Source organism: Trachemys scripta, chromosome 6 (genome assembly GCF_013100865.1).
Source record: "Trachemys scripta elegans isolate TJP31775 chromosome 6, CAS_Tse_1.0, whole genome shotgun sequence".
NCBI classification, from domain to species: Eukaryota; Metazoa; Chordata; order Testudines; family Emydidae; genus Trachemys; species Trachemys scripta.
In genome coordinates, this window is record NC_048303.1 from 90944918 (window position 1) to 90966750 (window position 21833).

At 38.6% G+C, this 21833-nt stretch overlaps 1 protein-coding gene across 1 annotated transcript in view; it reads left to right on the forward strand.

The window, feature by feature from the left end:
• Positions 1–17110, forward strand: part of PIP5K1B (phosphatidylinositol-4-phosphate 5-kinase type 1 beta) — a 166826-nt gene extending 149716 nt beyond the window's left edge. Inside the window, exons 14-15 of the mRNA XM_034773731.1 lie at positions 3516–3633; positions 16353–17110. Of these exons, the coding sequence (XP_034629622.1) occupies positions 3516–3633; positions 16353–16355 (121 nt within the window). The 3' untranslated portion in view covers positions 16356–17110. The remainder of the gene's footprint in view (positions 1–3515; positions 3634–16352) is intronic.
• The last annotated feature ends 4723 nt before the right edge of the window (positions 17111–21833 follow it).

Here is a 21833-nt window from a genome sequence, read left to right on the forward strand (position 1 = left end):
TACATATATCTTTCCCATGTCTGTCTTTCTCTCCCCTACTCTCTCTACTGTTGCCTCATAGTTAGGGCCCTACCAAATTCACGGTTCACTTTGATCAATTTCACAGACATTGGATTTTTGAAATCATAAATTTCATGATTTCAGTCTATTTAAATCTGGAATTTCATGGTGTAACTGTAGGGGTCCTGACCCCGAACGGAGTTGCAGGGGGGTTGCAAGGTTATTGAAGGGGGAGGAGGTTGCAGTACTGCTACCCTTATTTCTGCACTGCTGCTGCTGACAGTGGTGCTGGGCAGCTGAAGAGCGGTGGCTGCAGGCCGGCTGCCCAGCTCTGAAGGCAGAGCTGCCACCAGCAGCAGCACAGAAGTAAGGGTGGAATAGTATGATGTTGCCACCCTTACTGGTAGGGCGCCTCCTTCAGAGCTGGGCGCCCAGCCAAGAGTTTCCGCTCTCGGCCGCCCAGCTCTGAAGGCAGTGCAGAAGTAAGGGTGGCAATACCGCAACCCCCTAAAATAACTTTGGAACCCCCTGCAAATCCCTTTTGGGTCAGGACCCCAGTTTGAGAAATGCTGGTTTCCCCCATGAAATCTGTATAGTATAGGGTAAAAGCACACAAAAGAGCAAATGTCATGGTCCATGGTGTGTTTTTCATGGCTGTGAATTTGGTAGGGCCCTATTCATAGAAAGTTCATGGCTGGGTGACTAGATTGTGACCATTAAGAGTAGCTTCTCTTTGTCTTCTCCCACCTTCTGTTTTTCTTTTTCCCTCAACTGCTGCCTTATACCCATCTCCTGTTGCATGGTGGGACTATAACATGGAAACCATTGTCCTTCCTTGCTATGTGTAGGTGATGGGCACCTTGTAAGGTGAAGACAGTGCATCTACATTTTTTAAAAGATGAAACCATTACTGCTGCTAACTACTAAAATGGATTCTATCTGTACAGTAACTAAAATGACTGGTTAAATTTCACAGCACTTAGCATCATGTCACTGGTGTTAGCTCTATCTAGCCACAGGAGGCTATAGCAACATCGGCTGTAGCAGAAAATAATGTATTGGTAAGGAAAGGAGAGCAGTGTGTTCTAGAAAAGAAAGTATAGTACCAGGTTCTTTCTGGAGCTTTGAATGAAACAATAAACTAACTGGAGTAGAAGTAGATTTTTGTTCCAAGTAGTCAGAGAACCACTTTTGGCTGATTTATCGGGGAAAACAGCTAAAATGTCCCGACCCAACTCTTACACCCTGTCTCTCCAGCTCCCAACATAGAGGACTTGCAGAATGTGAGCTCTGCAGCTTTTTGGGGCAGGATAGAAAAGCCACTGTGTATTGGCGGCAGTCTTATTAGGGCATGAAGAGCTTGTGTTTTAATCATTTAAATTATTTCTATTTAAACATTACAAAACAGCACTGAGAACCTGCTGTAAACTGCAGCCTGCCAGTCTGCTCTACACCCAGCTGCCTGGAGCACTATCTTCCAAAGTGGAGGGTGACCTTTGGTCTCTGCAGTCACACCTGCCCCCATCCTTACATAAATAACAGCTACCCCACACCCTCTGTGTGATTCCCATCCTTTCATGGCCGTGTGTGTGTGTGCCTTTGTACATACTGAGGTTTGAATTAGGCCCCATGAGTTTATTGAATTTTGAAAGCTAAAGCAACTCTTGTTTCTGTTTAATTCTCAATTTTTTTGCCAGGGACAACATCTTTCAAGCCAGTGCTTTATTTGTGTGGCATGATAAAACATAGTCAACATTCAAGAAGCACTCCCAGTGCTACCCTGGCAGATTGGCTTCATTTATTGTTTGTTGTCTTTAGTTAAATGAAAGTAGTATGACTGAAATGTTACTAGATGGCATATAAATAGAGGGTCTTATCCAACTTCCCCTGAAGTTAGTGGGAATTGGATAAGCCCAGAAGGAAAGGGAATAAGGCCTTATTATTGAAAAGACACCCAATACACTAGATAACAAAATAACAATACTATCTTAATGTAATAGAATGCATCTAATACTAGTATGGCATCAGGTGTATTGGGCATTTTTATCCGTTCTGTTTTATATTCTGTTTGTATTTGTTTTATATTTTGAGTGTTAATTTTACTGATTCTGAAAAGGAGACTTAATAATACTGACTAGTGCAATGACTAATACTCTTGTAGTATGTGATGTGCATTTTCTTAGGCATACACATAGGAGCAAAACCTGTCCCCAGCACACAACCCAAGTAGTCAAACTGTAACCTGGGAAGTTCTTCAGGGGAGGAATAAATGAATCCTTCTTTCCTAGTTCCTGGAGTGGCAGCACTGTAACTGGTTGCCTGGGATGCTTGTGGATGAAGCAAGGATGACCATCTTTGAAAATCTGGGACTAAAAATCTAGGCTGGGATTTTGGTACCACAGTGCCATTGACTTTCAGCAAGGGGTGGGCATGTCACTCTTAGACTCCTTTTAAAAATCCTAGCCTTATGGGACAATTTTTAAAAATGAAGGCCCAAGCTCTTCCTGCAAGAAAGTGCAAAAATCCACCTGCAGTTTCACACTTCCTCCCTACGATTATTCATTAAAATCAGCTAATTACACCCAGTGGATAAAGAATTAGCCTTACATATGCACAACTGCATTAATTGCACACACCAGCACATTTTCATGTCTTTTTTGTTGTTGTTGTTTTGCATGGGGACATGCTTTTGAAAATTAATCCCATATTTGCACACCAGAATACAATATGGTCAGTCCTCGATTACTGAACTTCGTTACTCTGAATTGTGTGCAGGTACAATCTTGTTGTGGGTGTTCCCTCACACATAACAGTTAATTTAGGCCAAATGAAGAAAACAATGGTACTTCAGGATAATAAATAATAGGCTACATTGTCAAAGTAATGACTGTTTGTAATTCAGGATGAGTGAAACAGGAAAAACATGACTATAAATTGATCACAGTATAACCTGATCACATTGGTGGGAGGCTAAAATGTCAATTTTTCCTTTTCTTTTGTACTAAATTGAAGTAGGGGATATAATGAGTATTATTTGGACGGTTTAGCCTTTTGTGTTATGTGGGGGTGCTATTACGCTCGTCATTGGGTTTAATTTAAAAATTAAGGGCACAGCAGGAAATTCTTCTCCCAGTTATATCCGGTGAAAACTGGAATACCTCTTCTGACGACAGTGAAGTTACTCCAGATTTATCCTGTTGTAACTTTGAGCAGGATTTGGCCTACAGCGTTCAGAAAGAGCATCATTTCTTCCTGATAGCATTTTATTTAATGCAACCCAACCAATAGAAATGTGTGGATAAGGCACATTAGTCGTACGTGAGCACTTTTCGCTAACGAGGAATCGGCCATATTTGCACTTGTCGGCTTAAAAAGTATAGCTCTGAAGAAGTGGGGAGGGGGGGGAAACAAGTTGTAAAATAGTACAAAAACGTAAGTGTTGAAGTTTGTAGGGCTTTTTTTTTCCCCTATGTAATTTGCTTTTGTATTCATTATATCCCCCCCTGTATTTCCAGTAAAGGGTTACCTTCGAGTTCAACGTTCACCCTAGAAGACAGTGCCATCTACTTGACTTCAGAACAGAGCACACTGGAAATGGAAAATGATAATGCTTCAGTTTTGGATGTCTATTTAGTAAGTTGTCAGACTGTGTTGCTTTCATTTCTTAATTTATGATTTCTTCTAGTTTTATTTATTTAAGATCACAATAGTCCCACTGAAATATTCCAAGTATTTAAACTTAAGCACACACTTAAGTACCCTGCTGAATCAGGATCTTAAAGAATTCAAATGTTCACTAAGTGATTATTCATTGTTGTATTATTCAAGAGGTATGCCAAAACATTTCTCAACATACCCTAGCAATAATAATTTTTTTACAATCTTGTGGAAAAGCAGACTTTTTTTTTTACTTCACACCATGAACTTTTCATAGTGTTGCAGCTTAATTTTCCAAGACTGAAAACTATCATTTCTGCATACAAATATTTGTGAAGTCAAAAACAACTGGTTTTGCACAGCTGGACTTAAAATAAACAGTGGTTCCTTTTTCACTCTTAACAACGCAGCTGTGGCTGCAGAAGTATGTTGAAGTTACAGCTTTCCTCTTTTGCTGTGGTTCCCAGTGAGTAGTCTGTGTTTTGCTGTATAGCAAATTTCATTATTTGAAGTGAGAAACTCCTTTATAAGGCCACAGTTTGGATTATCTACATATGTGTCTGTGCAGTTCTGCTTTTAAATAACTCTGATCACTATGTTTAGGATTTTCAAGCCTCAAAGGCACCCAAATCCAATTGGATTGTAATGGGGATTTGGAAAGATATCTCTTTCAGGTCTACTTGGAAATCCCAGCATGAAGACAGCATTTTGTAATAAAATCAATACTTGCTGTCTCTCCCCCTGCCACCCAAATACATTCAATTTCATGTGATGATATTGTGTTGGGTCTATTTTTCTAGGGGTTTTGTGTTTTTAAAATGGAAAATAGAAATTTCCTCAAAAATGGAGCAGGCAAAAGATTAATAGGATGAAAGCAAGAGGTTTTTGTGTGAAACTTTGGCATGAATTACAGTGGAGAAAAAAGGAAAATGTCTGATTAGAATGAAAAATCCCAAAAGGTGACAATCATTTATCACTTAGAAAAGGATTATCCTAGGATTCTGTTTTTCCTGATGTCTTATGGTTCCTGGCTTTCTTGTCCCACGGGATCCAGTAGACCTCTTACAGTGGTTTGTGTTTCAGATCCCCATACTGTCCTTGCACTTTACATGCACTATCACACAACATGTTCTATCTCCTGAGTAGTTTTCAAGCCATGCAAAACTGAATGTCGAACACCTTTAATAATCCAACCCATGTAACAGTCATTGCTCCCCACTTCAGTACCAGTTGCAAGCAGCCAGTGCTCACTTATATATAGAACTGGTTTAACTGACAATTTTGTGTCCATCAAGCAATCCATTACACTCTACTCTACTCTTTGTATAAATCAGCCTTGCTGGTTTGTTGTTGACATTAATATTCACCACCAATGGAGCACTTGCTAAGGTTGGAAATCAGGGGAAATGGAGATATAAAGAGCAGTTACATGGATCTCCTCTTCCCTTCATTCCCTCTCAAAAAATCCAGCCTAGATGAAACATTTTATTTTGCTTAGAAAACTATAATATGCTTATTTTTAATTATTTGCTTAGCACAAATGCTAGTGGACACTTAAATAAAGTAAACCCCAAAATAAAGATTACAGTCTAAAAGAAAGATGCACAAAAGACAGAATGTGCTGGGAAATCCAGTGGTGGGAATAACTTAGTTTGGATTTAATTAAAGTGATAAACTTTCTCATTATGACTCTCACAGAGGTATGTATTTTTAGATTTATTGAGAGACAGAGTGGGTGAGGTAATATATTTTATTGGACCAACTTCTGTTGGCGAAAGACAAGCTTTCGAGCTTACACAGAGCTCTTCTTTAGGTCTGCTAAAGGTACTCAGTGTCACAGCTAAATACAAGGTGGAATAGATTGTTTTAGCATAAAGAGTTAACGTGTTGTAAGTGACCATTCAAGGTGAAGGTAACACATTTCATCACTTTGTCTCTGGGTGAATATATAAAACTGATTAAAACACTAAATGTATTATTGATCAGTGTGACTAGCAATGTAAATAAAATCCTGCCCCTTAGAGAAGACTGTGTACACAGCACTCTGCCCCTCAAGCAAAAGCCTGGACAAATAGGAAGAAACTGTGCCCTGAAGGTCGTCAAGCTTTTGTTCAACTATAAAAGAGTTATGGAGACAAGGTTATGTCACCCAACTGATAAGGGTCTGAGGCCATGTCTATGGTGAAGACACTCTATGCCAGCATAAAATAACCACCTTCGCAAGTGGCAGAAGTTTCTCTCCCACCAACAGCGCTGGGCACACAAGTTGGTGTACTTATGTTGCTTGGGGAGTGGTTTATTCACCCCCTGGAGCGACATAAATTATGCTGACATAGGCTATAGTGTAGACTGCCTTATTCTGCATCTAACTACTTCAAAAGAATCAAATGGATGTCCCAGACCAGCAGGTGTCTTGTGACTTTGTATGCTGGAGGAAGGAAGGGTCAGTGACGCAGTCTGTGGCACAAGCCTTTTACTTCTGAAGACCTCATTAGATCATCATATATAGTTTGAAACAATGGTAAAGCTGTGATTAAAATAAGACTCAGGACTGAAGTAGCAGTGATATGTTTTCAGCTTAATTCACAGCTGGTAGATCGGAGTGCACTTCCATTTTCTGTGTTTAGGATCATGATTAAATGGTTTTCATGAACAATGCACCAAAGCTGGTCATTCTAATCATGCATTTCCTAGGAAAACTAGACAAATCAAAGATGACTACTTTCAGATGGATTTAAGCATCTGTTGAACAGCATCTTAAAAGAAATTGACATGAGTCAATCATTAAAGGAAAACCTGTTTAAATGTCATTTGAAGGTTATCTTGTTAGCAGGCTGGTTAATCCTTATCAATGGTTTTGTTGTAAGGCAAGCTTCTAAAACCTTATCTGTTAGATATTATAATGTGTAATGCTTTAACTTGCTTCATTTCAATAACTCCATTGCCTTATTCTTCTTGCTTTGAAGTGCTAAGCTTCTTAAAGAATATTAAGGGCTTCAATAAAATAAGATCAGTCATGTCTTTTATCCTATAAATGAGGAAAATAGTAAAATAAAATGAACTTACCACCTACAGGTAGGGCAGAGTATCTAGCTCTGAACAATATTGTGTATAACAAATAATTTAGATGGTTGGGTAAACTTGGGGGGTTTTGGTAGAAATTAGTTTGTTGTAGATAAGAGCTCTTGTTTATTGGGTGTTGTATTAATGGACAAATTCTGGAACTGCACTATTTCATCATAGAAACAGGTGCACATAATCCTGCAAATGTCGTCTTGACTGTTTTTGCCATCTGTATCTCCAAGCACAATTGCCAAGCCCTGCAAAGGAGATTTCAGTCCAGAATAGGAATAATCCAATCTGCAGGTTTGGGGTGCTGCTTACATGCCATAGAAAGGTAAAGGGGTTTACACAGACAAATGTATAGACCACACCCACCTGGAAACCCCCTACAAGGCTTCTATTCTGAAAAGCCTCCAGAGTATTTCATGGGTTTTGTGGGGAAGCCAAAATCAGGACAGAACTTCCATTTTACATTTTCTTTTGGCCATTTGTTTTCTGGCCTTTGTGTATAGGCATCAGCCAGCAGAAATTTATTCATAGCTACTGGACCTGATTCTCATCTAATTTTAAACTGGTGTGGAGTTACTCGGTTTGTGTCCATGCTAGTGTGAGATCAGAATTGGGTCTGTTATGTCTAATATATATTACATGTTGCACTGTGAATGCCTGTGACAAACTATCAATATTGGGGATTGCTAAGGAAGTGTAGTGCCATACTCCTGCAGTCACTTTTCCAGGAAGTCCATTGCTGACCACAGTCCTGGTTAGTTTCACTCTGCATTAGCGGCTGTTGCTTTTTAAACTCTTAAATCGGGGTAGAAATGCAAAAAATGCTCTCTTGCAGCTGCTGTTCTGAACATATGGGGGGCAGTGTGTGGGGGGGAAGACAACCTTGAAAGCACACTAATGACAAATAATGTTAAGGTGACCATATTTTCAAAACTGAAAATCAGGAAAATTGTGATGACATTTTTTCAGGTTGTGAAAGAGACACAGAAAAGGACACTTAAAAAAAAAAAAGAGTTGATGTTGTTACTGCCAGCTTCTGACTCAGAGTGGAGAATTTTTTCCACTAGCTTATCATTATGAATTAATTATCATGAAACATTGAACAAGTGTCATTTAACATTCTCTCTGAGCAAAAGAACAACTTTGACAGTGTCTACATCATTCAATTTTTCTTTTCACTCCAAACACTAGTCATTACTCTGAACCCTCGTTCCACTGAATTGTTCCTGGTAAATAGAACAAATTCCACATTGTATAACAATATTTTATGAACAAATATGTTGTGACTATAAAAAAGCCAAATATTTTGATTGTAATGGGGAAAAAACAAGACATTTCAGGTGTCATAAAAGAAGATTCAAAGACTGTAGGACCTTAAATGAAAAATTTGGACATATGATCACTTTAATTGGTGTTCACGTTAAAATACTTTTGTCAGACTTTACTGTAAAACACTGCTGGTTATTTTATTTTCCTGTTAAACCTTTTTAGTCCAGATACTAAATTAATCAAACGTAGAATTTATTAATAATACATGACTAAGCGTGCTTCGTGTAGAATAAGTTCAAGGCAATCTCAGTGGTTTCCAAATATTCAAGTAGTGTAAGAATGGGTTGGTGTCAGATGGCTAAAGAATGTTTTCAGTTAATTAATTTTTGAACTTTATAAATCATAAAGACTTTATTTTTCTGGAGTCTTTAATTTAAAAGAGGCATTTGTATGAAATCCATTAATTTTTAATAGCTAATTTATACATATTTAAAATATCAGTGTGCTTTTTTCTCATGGAAGATGCAGTTAATTAGTAAAGCAAATAATAGAATGAAGGTAAATTTCTTGCTAAATGTTAAGTATAAACATATATTTATGATTAACCATAAACAAAGCAACAAAATAAGAGATAATCAAAACATTCTTATATAACTAAATATAGAGAACGAGCGCAACAAAACAGTTTTAATCCCTCCTTAAAATATCCTTGTTTCTTCTTTCCTCGTCTGATAGGGCCGGTGATGCTGAGAGTTTCTATTTGCCAAACACTCTGCATAGTCCAAGTAACAGTCTCCATTATCTTTATTTTCGCACAGAACCCATTCTGAGTAATATAATAATTTCTTCCAACAATACAACAGTGTCATATAAATGTGGAATTTACTTGATTTTATAAATACTGTGCTTTGTTGTATATTTTGAAAATAAGGGTAAATCCTTTAGCACATGAGCTTTGTAATAAAACCCCTGGCTTGTTTGTTTTTCTAACTAATCATTTATTTTTAACGCTTGTATTGTATACTCAAATCTTGGTTAAAATTTGAATATACACTGTGTAGCAGTATGCCTTAAATGATGTATGGAGTCAGATACTATGTGCACATAGAATCATAGAACTGGAACAGACCTTGAGAGGTCATCTAATCCAGTCCCCTGCACTCAAGGCAGGGCTAAGTATTATCTAGACCATTCCTGACAAGTGTTTGTCCAACCTGCTTTTAAAAAATCTCCTATGATGGAGATTCCACCATATCCCTAGGCAATTTATTCCAGTGTTTAACTACCATGACGGGAAGTTTTTCCTAATATCCAACCTAAACCACCCTTGCTGCAATTTAAGCCCATTGCTTCTTGTCCTATCCTCAGAGGTGAAGAACAATTTTTCTCCCTCCTTCTTGTAACCTTTTATGTACTTGAAAACTCTTATGTCCCCTCTCAGTTTTCTCTTCTCCAGACTAAACACACCCAATTTTTTCAATCTTTCCTCATAGGTAATGTTTTCTAGACCTTTAATCATTTTTGTTTCTCTTCTCTGGACTTTCTCCAATTTGTCCACATCCTTCCTGAAATGCGGCACCCAGAACTGAACACAATAGTCCAGTTGAGCTTAATCAGCACGGAGTAGAGCGGAAGAATTACTTCTCGTGTCTTGCTTACAGTATTCCTGCTAATACATCCCAGAATGATGTTTGGGTTTTTTTGCAACAGCATTACACTGTTGGCTCATATATTTAGCTTGTGGTCCACTATGACTCCCAGATCCCTTTCCGCAGTACTCCTTCCTAGGCAATCATTTCCCAATTTGTATGTGTACAACTGATTGTTCCTTCCTAAGTGGAGTATTTTGCATTTCTCCTTATTGAATTTCATCCTATTTACTTCAGATCATTTCTCCAGTTTGTCCAGATCATTTTGAATTTTAATCCTATCTTCCAAAGCACTTGCAACCCCTCCCAGCTTGGTATTGTCTGCAAACTTTATAAGTGTACTCTCTATGCCATTATCTAAATCATTGATGAAGATATTGAACAGAACCAGACCCAGAACTGATCCCTGCGGGACCCCATTCATGATGTCCTTCCAGCATGACTGTGAACCATTGATAACTACTCTCTGGGAATGATTTTCCAACCAGTTGTGCACCCACCTTATAGTAGTCCATCTAGGTTGTACTTCCCTAGTTTGTTTATGAGAAGGTCATGCGAGACAGTATCAAAAGCCTTACTAAAGTCAAGATATACTACATCTACCACTTCCCCTCTATCCACAAAGCTTGTTACCCTGTCAAAGAAAACTATCGGGCTGGTTTGACACAATTTGTTCTTGACAAATCCATGCTTACTGTTATTTATCACGTTATTATCTTCTAGGTGTTTGCAAATTGATTGCTTAATTATTTGCTCCATTATCTTTCCGGGTACAGAAGTTAAGCTGACTGGTCTGTAATTCCCCAAGTTGTCCTTATTTCCCTTTTATAGATGGGCACTATATTTTCCCTTTTCCAGTCTTCTGGAATGTCTCCCATCTTCCATGACTTTTCAAAGATGATTGCTAATGCCTCAGATATCTCCTCAGTCAGCTCCTTGAGTATTCTAGGATGCATTTCCTCAGGCCCTGGTGATTTAAAGACATCTGACTTGTCTAAGTAATTTTTTACTTGTTTTTTTTTCCCCTATTTTAGACTCTGATCCTACCTCATTTTCACTGGCATTCACTATTTTAGACCTCCGATTGACGTGAAAGCCGAAACAAAGAAGTCATTAAGCACCTCTGCCATTTCCACATTTTCTGTTGTTGTCTTTTCCCCCCTCATTGAGTAACCAAGTCCTACTCTGTCCTTGGTCTTCCTCTTGTTTCCAATGTATTTGTAGAATGTTTTCTTGTTTCCTTTTATGTCCGTAGCTAGTGTGATCTTGTTTTGTGCCTTGGCTTTTCTAATTTTGTCCCTACATACTTGTGTTATTTGTTTATATTCATCCTTTGTAGTTTGACCAAGTTTCCACTTTTTATAGGACTCTTTTTTGAATTTTAGATCATTGAAGATCTCCTGGTTTAGCCAGGCTGGGCTCTTGCCATACTTCCTATCTTTCCTATGCAGTGGGATAGTTTGCTCTTGTGCCCTTAATAATGTCTCTTTGAAAAACTGCCAACTGTCTGCAATTGTTTTTCCCATTAGACTTGCTTCCCATGGGATTTTATCTACCAACTCCCTGAGTTTGCTAAAGTCTGCCTCCTTGAAATCCATTGTCTCTCTATTGTGCTGTTCTCCCTTCTACCATTCCTTAGAATAGTGAATTCTACCATTTCATGATCACTTTCACCCCAGTTGCCTTCCATTTTCAAATTCTCAACCAGTTCTTCCCTATTTGTCAAAATCAAATCTAGAACAGCCTCCCCTCTAGTAGCTTTCTCCACATCCAGTCATTGCAGGGATAGTGTATATGTCTATGGACAATATTGTCCAAAGCTCCCTGTTTATTAAGTGACATTGTCAGTGTTGTGCACAAGCAGAAGCTTTTTTGAACTGAACACAAAAGCATCTGGAGCCCTCCTTTAAATCTCAACAAATGTCTTTGAATCCTAAGGTATGTATTGGGGAGGTTGGGTAGTATGGAGTGGACCCAATCCTGACAAATCAATTGGTGCTGTGGATGCTTAGTACCTCTGAAGATCAGGCCCAAGATGTCCAAGGCTCTGAACCCAAAAATGGAGGCCTTCAAAATTATCTTCTTTTGAGGGGGGGGAAAAACAAAAACAAAACCCCCACAATGCTGCCATCTGTTGTTGCTGTGGCATCTAAAATGGAGTACACATTTGTAGTCTAATATGGTTGAAAGTATTTTTTTATCCATTTATTACTGCCTCTTTTTAAAAAGGAAAATGTTCACTTTGAAATACACAGGTCCTAATTTTGTCCTTTGATAGGAGTGCATGGCTGCCATTGACTTTAATTGAAGTTATACCCAGGCATCTGAGAGCAGAGTTTGGACCACGGGACATAAATTTTAAGTTTTTAAGAAAGAATATAACCACAGCAAGGCATCCATCTCTCTTTGTATCGAAGTCAGATACAAGAAAAATGTGCTTTACTAAATGCAAAGGTATTTCAGGTTACAATTAACACATTAGCGAAGTGAGTCGAGTGCAGAAAGCCTGTGTAAATTTCAATAAACCATAAATTATTGGCGCCCTGAGGCTTTTTAATGTGTTGCATGAGGAAATCAATTTACTGAGGAATGAATGCATGAAAAATTAATAGAGCACAAAAATATGCTCCAATGATGGAGCACGTTCTAAATCCATTACATAACAAAGCCTGGCTAGTACAAACTAATTATTTGATTCAGTGTTTCGCCTATTGTAGCTGTCGGTCACTTTTGTCTTGTTATGCGTTTCCCATCCAAGATTTCAGCTCTGATCGCCATGACCATATTCATTCATTATCAATATAGGCAGGAAACGCTGCTTCTCTGTTTGCCCTCAGTGTCTCTGCAACAACTGCGCCATAGGTATTGCTCAAAGAGAAACAGTTCCTGAACATTGAAGATGGGAGTTTTGCCTGAAATAGCAAGTTTGGACCCAGAGTGGGGCATTCCAGACACCAACCCCCTACAGCCCAGTTGCCTTTCTTCTCACTACCATGAGCGTCATTTTTGTGACACAGCACTAATTCTGTCAGTCTGTAGTCATGTCCAACTTCAGTCCTGTCAATCCTTCTCCTTACACATTGTAAACTGTGTGCAGCTTTTTTCCTAAATGTTTAGGGCTAAATTGTGACTAGCCTGTTCAGGTCAGGGATTTGAGAAGAAGCAAGGAGAAGCTAGTCACAATGGCAGAGTACACAGTACAGGAACCACTTAAAGCAAGTGCCAACAGCGCTATTGGTCTCTGGGGGCTAGGAGAAGTGAGGGTGGGGCCTGAGTTCGACTGGTGTGGTGAGGGAACGCATACTGTACCCTTTCCAAAGATGTAACAATGGCCACTCAGACCCTGCCCCTCAGCCACACACACTAGCTCAGTTATCAATGGGAAAACTGTGCTTCATTTATCCTGGTCTCATGAAAACATGCTAGCAAAGTGATTTATTTAGCTCTGTCTTCTTGCAAAATTGATGATTTAAAAAAAAAAAAAAAAAGGTTCATTTGTCAGGTTCACTTCACTCAGTCATCAAAATACATTCCTTCTATTCAGTCATCAGTTCCACATCATCCATCCACCCAAATTCATTCTATTCACCTATTCAGCAGTTTCACTTTACATAGTAAATTACTTTGCATACTGAACCCACGTCCCACATATAGCAGCATAACCTGCCATGGCCAGGACGTCATGTCCAAACACTGAGGATGAGGGGAGATATGCTTCAGTCTATTCAGTAAGCAACTGATTACAAAATTCTGCTTGCGCCATTTTCCAGTGTACAACTGAATCACAGTTCTGAAAGTTTGCAGCAGTGTAACATTATGTGGATCATATGCCTGGTGCCAGATACATTTATTTTAATTAGCATTTTGGGTATGATTTCTATCTGTTGGTTGCCTTTTCCTAAATAAGATAAGCTATTCAAAATGCCTGAGGAGCTTTCATTTTCCTCCACTGCCAAGGTTAGATTCTTTTCTTGAATTGTTTGAAGGTTAATTAAATACCTTTATCTGGAACTAAAGTTAACAGTGACCTACAAAAGAGTTCAATAAAAATGGGGCTTTTGTGTCTTCTGTGCTTTATTTGGATGTACAAAGAAATTCTTAAAGTGGAGTCTGGATTGGTTTGGGGTTTTTTCACTTTAGAAATTCTAGTGATGTCAATTATGGTCTTCCCTGGTTTTTCTAGAAGTTTGTTGGGGATCCATTTGACCTTGATTTAAGTGCCCAATATAGACACATCTGATCCTACAGAAATATTAAAAATAAAATTTGTGCTATAAAAATGAGTTTCTCCAGTAATATTATAGAATATAGTAATTCGTTATATAATTTTAAATCTGTCATGTTCATTAGTCATATTATGAGTGACTTTTGTAGCTTTATTATTTACATATGCATTAATTATTCATGAGGCTTTACAGCTCCATAAGAAAACATACACCTGGAGGAATGTATATTCAGTTTATTTTCTAAGGGCCAAATCTTGGTCCTTTTGAAGCTAATGGAAGTTTTGTAGTTGACTTCAATGAGACCAGGATTTTGCCCCATGTGCATTCTAAGGCCCTGATCAATCCTACAAGGTTATAAATGCCTCATGTGATTGGCTGATGCCCTTCACTTTCACTGACTTCAGTGATATCCAGGTTGCCCAGCATCTTGCAAGATCAAATATTGGTTTTATGTATTAAGTATATCAATATTCACAGACATAAATGTAAGAGGGATACTATTTTACAGGGGAGAAGATAATACTATACATGTGAATTTAAAAAAAAAAAAAAAGAGGATCACTGCAGAACTATACTGCAAGTCACCGAAGCATGGAGATGGAGGGTCTCTCTCATATTCCAGGCTGCAATCCAGACCAGTGAGAGGTTGTCTCACCACCTACCCTGCAACCTTGAGTGCTTCACAATGCTTTGTTGTTGTAGCTCCCAACCAGGACCACTCACAAACAGCCTAACATTGTGTAGGTCACTCACTGAGTGTCTGTGTATAGCTGCAGCCCTGGTCCAGCCACTCTGATCCCAGCAGCCTATCAGCAACACTCCAGTCACACTCTGGCTTCCAGCAGACTTGGTTACTACTTGCAGGGCCGACACATTCCCAGTCCCAAATTTTCCCAAAAAATGTGTGTTGCACTTTCCAGTCCCTCTCCTGGACAGTCTGGATATTAAAGGTCTGTTGTCTTGTAAAGGGTCAATTTTCAACAGTTTGCTACTTTAATTGGTGTTACCAAACAGTTCAGTTTAAACACAACACCAGATTAGTTTAGATTAAAATTAAAACAAGTTTATTTAATTACAGAAATAGGTTGTTTTAAGTGAGTACAAATATAAAGTATCAGAGGGGTAGCTGTGTTAGTCTGGATCTGTAAAAAGCAACAAAGTCCTGTGGCACCTTTAAGACTAACAGATGTATTGGAGTATAAGCTTTTGTGGGTGAATACCCACATGCGTCTGACGAAGTGGGTATTCACCCATGAAAGCTTATGCTCCAATAAATCTGTTAGTCTTAAAGGTGCCACAGGACTCTCTTGTTGCTTTTTACAAATATAAAGGTATCAAAGTCAGAAATGGTTACAGGAAAAATCAAGATAAAATGCTTCCTAGTAGCTAAAATTTAACAAGCTAGACTTGGCTCAAGGTAAATCCTTACCACATGTTTCCAGCAACTGTGCTGACCAGAGTCTCAGGGGCAGAGATGAAAGTGGGCTGGTACGGGCCAGTACGGTATACAGGTAAGAAGTGGCTGCTGTTAACGTTGGCTGTGTACAGGCCCATAAAGTGTTGCCACGGCAGTGCTTTAATGTCACTGCCCTTTTGCCTCCCCCAGGGCCGCCGAGGGGGGGGGGGGGCAAAAGGGGCAAGTGCCCCAGGGCCTGGCAATTTAAAAGGGCCTGGGGCTCCCAGCCAGAGCCTCGGGCTCTTTAAATCGCTGTCGGAGTCTGGGCTGTGCGGGCCCGGCAGCGCTGAAGGGCTGGCTGGGAGAGACTGATCTCCCCCCCCCCCCCCCCCCCCCCCCCTCTATCCATGGCCCCGCCCCTTCTGGGGGCCCGGAGCCAGGCCCCCCTGCTGGTAAGACTTTTAAGTTACTTTCACCCCTGCTAAGGGGTCAGAATCTCCCCACAAAGTCAAAGGGCTTGTTCCTTTGTCATCTTAGGTGAAAAAGACCTGGGGCGTGTTTGCACCCTTGAAATGTGTTATCCATGGATAATATTCATTCCAGATGTGAGGAAGAATACATAGAAACTGGTGGTTAAAGAGGTTCAATGTCATTTGCTAAAATACATATAGATCTGTTCCTGTCCCCCTTTGTTGCCAGAGAATGCCCTCGTGACAGGTGATTACCAACCAACTTTGACACCTGGCTAGAGGTGTCAGCTTGTCTTTTGTTTTTGAGAAACAAGTTTGCTCCCTCCCCCGATAGACTGGTAAACACGGTTGTTATAATTTCATTTAATGTTCATAATTCTTCATATACATTTTTGTATATACATTACACAAGAATATTCATGATCAGTGTTACTAGTTTATAAATGATACCTTGCAAGGCATATTTTGCACAAAGATTATTACAATATTGTGTAGGGTGTGACTACAGGAGTGCTTTTGGTCACAGAGAAAGATTTTATCCAATTACTATTTTATAAAGTGCAGAATAAAGAAACAAAACCTCCTGACCTCTTAAATCATTTTCTATTTCCAGTAATAGAGAATAAAAGAAAATCAAAGTAAAAGTGGATAAGAAGTGACCATGGTTGATGAAGAGCACTTTCTGCACTCCTGATTTAAAGGGAAGAATTTGCTGAGCCTAATCGACGAAGAGTAATAATCAATGGAGCTTATCTCTGAGAAATGTCATGGGAACCTTGAACCGTGGAAATGATAGCTAGACTCAACAGATGTGACATGAAACATTCCACACTTTGCTATCATGTGCTGTTGCTTGCTAAACTGTGAAGAACTGCATAAACTGTATTTAAGATGCTTTCTATACTAGTGCCAATCACCTTTTTTGGACTTGGAAGTGATATTTTCCTATTGACTCTCATGATTTCATTTGCATGTATTCAGTGATTGTGTACAAGCAAAATATGTAATCTGCTTTACCTATTTAAAGATCCATCATCAACACAGTGGTAAATAAAACTAATTCCACTTTTTTCTCCCCCAGAATCGTAATTACTTAGGTCCATATTGTTGGAAGTCCAAATTGATTTCAAACAAGGATTAATGTAAATGTCTGCACTTGCTTTATGGACAATAGCCTCTAAAGATATTTTCACTGTTTGATAGTGAAATGAGAAAAAAAGCTATTTATAACAAGGCCTTATGTTATGTACATACATTGTCTTTGAAATGTGTGATTTAGTTTATTGCTTGTAAAAGAGAAATTATATAATTTATTTAGTAAATACTACTGTAAACTATAGTTTTATTGACAGAAATAAAATATTTTGTTCTCAAAATGTATGGTGCATCATTTCAAGCTGTTTCTGGTCTATACGCTTCCTGTTCTTGTCCTTCTGAGCCTTTTTAAGAGAATCATTATTTATGCACTGTGCCAAACAGTATATAACAGGTAATCTGTCCCATATCGCCTCACATAGAAAAGAGGGTGGAAAAAACATTTTACTAGAAGGAGAAAGGCAAAGGAACAGATGCAACATGTATGGTTTGATAAATGTTGCAGATCTCTCACCATGTGCAACACTTGCCAGGCCAAAAAAGGTAGAAGCAATCTGTTTCCACATGGGAGCAGAGATTAGTCATAGCAAGGTAAGGACTGCTAAGCATCATTCTAAGAATACAGACCTTGATGTGGGAGCATATTTAGGAACTTCATAAATGCCTCTTTAAGGTGTATGGAAACTATTGGGGATGATTATATCTCTCCCAAAAATAACATTCCTTGCAGAGTGGATAAAGTGTAGGACACTGGAGCTGCACTTCTGTAGAACCTGCCATGTGAGGATTTTCCCCAAGATTAACAAATCAAACCTCTGTACCTTTGTGAAGTAGGTGAGCATTATCCCCATTTTACAGATGGGATGGACAAACCGAGGTCATACAATTTGTTCAAGTACATAGAAAATCAGTGGCAGGACTAGAACCCCATCTCCTAATTCCTAGCTCTGTGCTTTATCTACTCTCAGAAAGACGATAGTTCCCAGTGGCACCATGGATCTTAAGCAACAGAGAGATCTATGCCCTGTGACCAAAACTGCTGCATATAATGTGTATATATGGGATAATTGCCTCCTGCTTACTGCATAATCTATAACAAATATAGAATATGTCTATGTACAAAATAAATTTCACTTAAATGTTTTGTTTCATAAAAAAACAAAATTCCTAGTTTTTGGCATCAGAGAGGTTTTTTTCAAAACAGATAGATGCTTAATTTTTCTTGGTAGATTCATGTCAGTTTTCCAGTTCTCTAGGACTACAGAATGCCCAAATCACTTATCCTTAGCAAGACCCCAGAAAAAAGAAATGTATTGAAAAGTGACCTGTCTATGCAAGGATGCATTTTTATATTGTATAATTCTCAAATAACATGCTTTCTTCTGTGTGGCTGCTTAAAAGGCTTTATAAATGAAAATGCTGTAATCTTCAATGGGAATTTGCTCCACATAAAAAGATTACATAGCATGTTCATGTGTCACCCCAGCATGTCTGCTTTCCGCCTTGAATAGAAACAGCCATCCAATGCAGACAAAAGGAAATCCAGGTTAGATTCCAAGTATTAGTGAAAAGATTCTTTTCTTTCTAAGGCTCACATTCTGAAGTGTGCAGTTCCTGTTGATATGATTTTCCAATCAGTGCAGCCAATGGGCTTTGTGAAAGGAAGTCCAGTGGAGCACTCCTGATGGCCAATGGTTCAAGCCTGACCCAGAGAAGGTCTAATGCGCTGTAATGCCTGAAACTATATGAGAAAATCTTACTGAAAAATAGGTTTGGAAGGACTCCGCATGTCTCACCCTTAAGTAACTGGGAACTATTTAGTTTGCATGGATGGCTTTTAAGTAAGCTTGAAGGATCATTTTATGCACATCAATAAGAGTTGAAAAGGGGACACCTGCCAGAAAAAATTAAAATATGTGCAAGAAGGCCTGGTCACCAAATATTAAGTTTTCTGGTCTAGAAGAGGTTCATCTTAGCTTATTTCTTCAGGTCTGGGCAGATAGAACACCCCATAGGGAACAAAATGTGAAGAAGTAGGACACAGAAATGTGGCACTATCTGTATACACAGGTATTTAAATTCTTTAGTTTAAATATGAACCTCCCAGAAGAAAAGGCAGAAAGTTGATGTCTACTAGGGGAATGTACGGGGAATAATTTAGGCTTGTTATACGTGACCTTGTAACTGATATTGTTCTGTAATCCTGTGGAATTCTGAGGGAGAAAAGTAAATCAAGGTATCATTTGCATTTAACGAGATTTTGTGGCATACTCCCTTGACTGAAAAACTGGATACTTCTGCACCTCTTCTAAAATTTCAGTACTGAGAAAACCACCAAACTCCTACTTTGATGTATTATTTAGGTAGTGTTGGCTTTACTATACCACAGGATATCTTTCACCATTACGTGCCTCAACCCAGTGAACAGCAGACAGTGATAAAGAGCAAATCAGCAACACTCTGTCTATTCAGCACATAAGCCATTTGTTGAGTCATTTCACGATGATGTGCACATTTGCTTTCAATATTCTATCAGCTTTTTCCAGACCATAAATAAAAGGCCTGACCCTGCACACAACTCCTTTTCATGTGAAACTCTTGTAGAAGACCATGGGAATCTGCATGCAGAGGGCTTACAGAACTGAAGTGTGCTATGGTTTTTACAGAATTTTTTTCAACTTTCTATAATTACCTTACATGATTTAAGTCCCTCGTGGGACTTGCATGATTAAAACAAAAATTAAAGCTTTGAACTCTATATAGGAACATCCCCCAGGGGCTCAACATACTTTTAAAAGATGGATATTGTTGCTCTCATTTTTCAAGTGGGGAGATTTAAGACACAGAAGGGTTCAGTATAGAGCGTTAGACTTAGGGATGAATTTTACCCTCCATGCAGAGAGCCAGCATGCAACCTGTGCATCACTTAAGCTCTATTTTGAAGACTTAAGTAGTGAATAGGCCTTGTGCTACTCTCTGTGCTAAAGCAAATATCACCCTAAGAATTCAATGCCACTGTGTTGGGGTGTTGAATTTTACCCTTAGCTGAATCAGGACAAATTCAAAGATACTGTGCACAACCTCAAGAGGAAAAAAAAAAGTCTCACTCTGCTTAAGAATTAATAAGCATGGGTGATAATGACTGGCTAAATATTCCTGAACTGTGTAGACTCAGGATTATGCCTTTTTAGCTGTACTAAGCCCCTTCTATTTGGAATTAATTACCTAAAGATGTGTGTGATATTAGAGCCAGACATTATTTGGCTGGCTTTTGGTAAGTAGTCTTTTAATTTCATACTTAATTTGCTGATATGAAGCTATTTTTGTGAACACTTTGTGTTCAGCATATAAAAGGCAAATGGTATTATAAATTATAAATGAAAAGACTGACTTGGTTCTTTGTTCTGAAGGGGGTAAAAGAAATGATGAGAAATCCAAGTAACAATAATTGCAATGTTTAATGAAGGAAACTCATTCCAAAAATCTTGAATTATAAATTCACTCTCTCACATAGAGAGAGAGAGAGAGAGAGAGAGAGAGCCTTCAAAACATTATTTTAGCTTTCAGATATTAGCTAAACAAGACTGTCTCAATACAGACAACTGGCATATATAATTGGTTGCCTCATTCATTCCTGCTTTTAGTCACTTATCCACTCAATAAATTAGTTTATCCTTCATTAGAACACAACCCAGTCTCTGCAATTACTTTGGAATTTTGTGCACTCAAGCTTTAGTGACTTTGCACATTCAGAACTCAGTTCTGTGCATATGAACTATACTTGCATACACAAATTGATAGAATGTAACTATTGTATTTGCATGCAGAAAGCAGCTGTAGTTTGTAACACTGCAGGTGGATACTTCTGAAAATCTGGTCTGAAGTATGGAACATCAATTTCATTCCCAAACACACTCACCACAGTATAATTTCAAAGAATTGCAGAGAGGATAGCTAAATAAGACTCCTTCTCCCTTTCTTGTGATAAATTTAGACAATTTCGCCGATGAAATTTGCTTTCTATACTAGGGAAAAAACAATTTTGTTTAACTTTGTTAGTTAATGATTTTGCCCTTAGTGTGGACAAAGATAACTTAAGAACCTTGCATCCGAAGAAGTGAGGTTTTTACTCACGAAAGCTCATGCCCAAATAAATCTGTTAGTCTTTAAGGTGCCACCAGACTCCTTGTTGTTTTTTAAGAACCTCAGTTACTGCACAGGGTGAATAATCTTCTCCTTTAGAACAAATTGTGAAGGAAAGAATAATTCACAGAGATAAATGATAAAGGGAATGTAATGCAACACACGTTTAAAAAAGGTAGGTTGATCACACCAGACTAACACGATTTCTTTCTTTGAGAAAATAACTGATTTTTTTCAGGTAAGGGAAGGGCAGTAGATCTAATATTCTTGGACTTCAGCAAAGCATTTGTCACAGTACCACAGAGGAAATTATTTAGTGAAATTAGGGAAGAGGCAGATCAGTACAAGCATTGTAAGATGGATAAGGAACAGTCTAAAGGAGAGAATGCAATCAGTTATGCTGAAAGGTGAATTATCGGACTGGAAGGAGGTTACTAGTGGAGTTCTTCAAGGATCAATCTTGGGGGGAAAAAGCTTGTTTAATATTTTTTTAGTGACCTTGGCACAAAAAGTAGGAGTGTACTAATGAAATCTGCTGCTGATACGAAGTTGGGAGAAATTGTCAATACGGAGGAAGCTTGGAGTATTACACAGGAAGATCTGGATGACCCTGAAAATGAGTGACAGAAATGTGATGAAATTCAATAGTACAAAGTACAAGGCCATGAACTTAGGGTCTAATAGTAAAAATTTCTACTGCAAACTGGGGGCTCATCAGTTGGAAATGACAGAGGAGGAGAGAGATACTGGGCATGTGAGCTGATCACAGGATGACTGAGCTACCTGTAAAAAAGGCATATGCGATCCTAGGATATATTAGGTGAGGCATTTCCAATAGAGAGAGAGAAGTATAAAT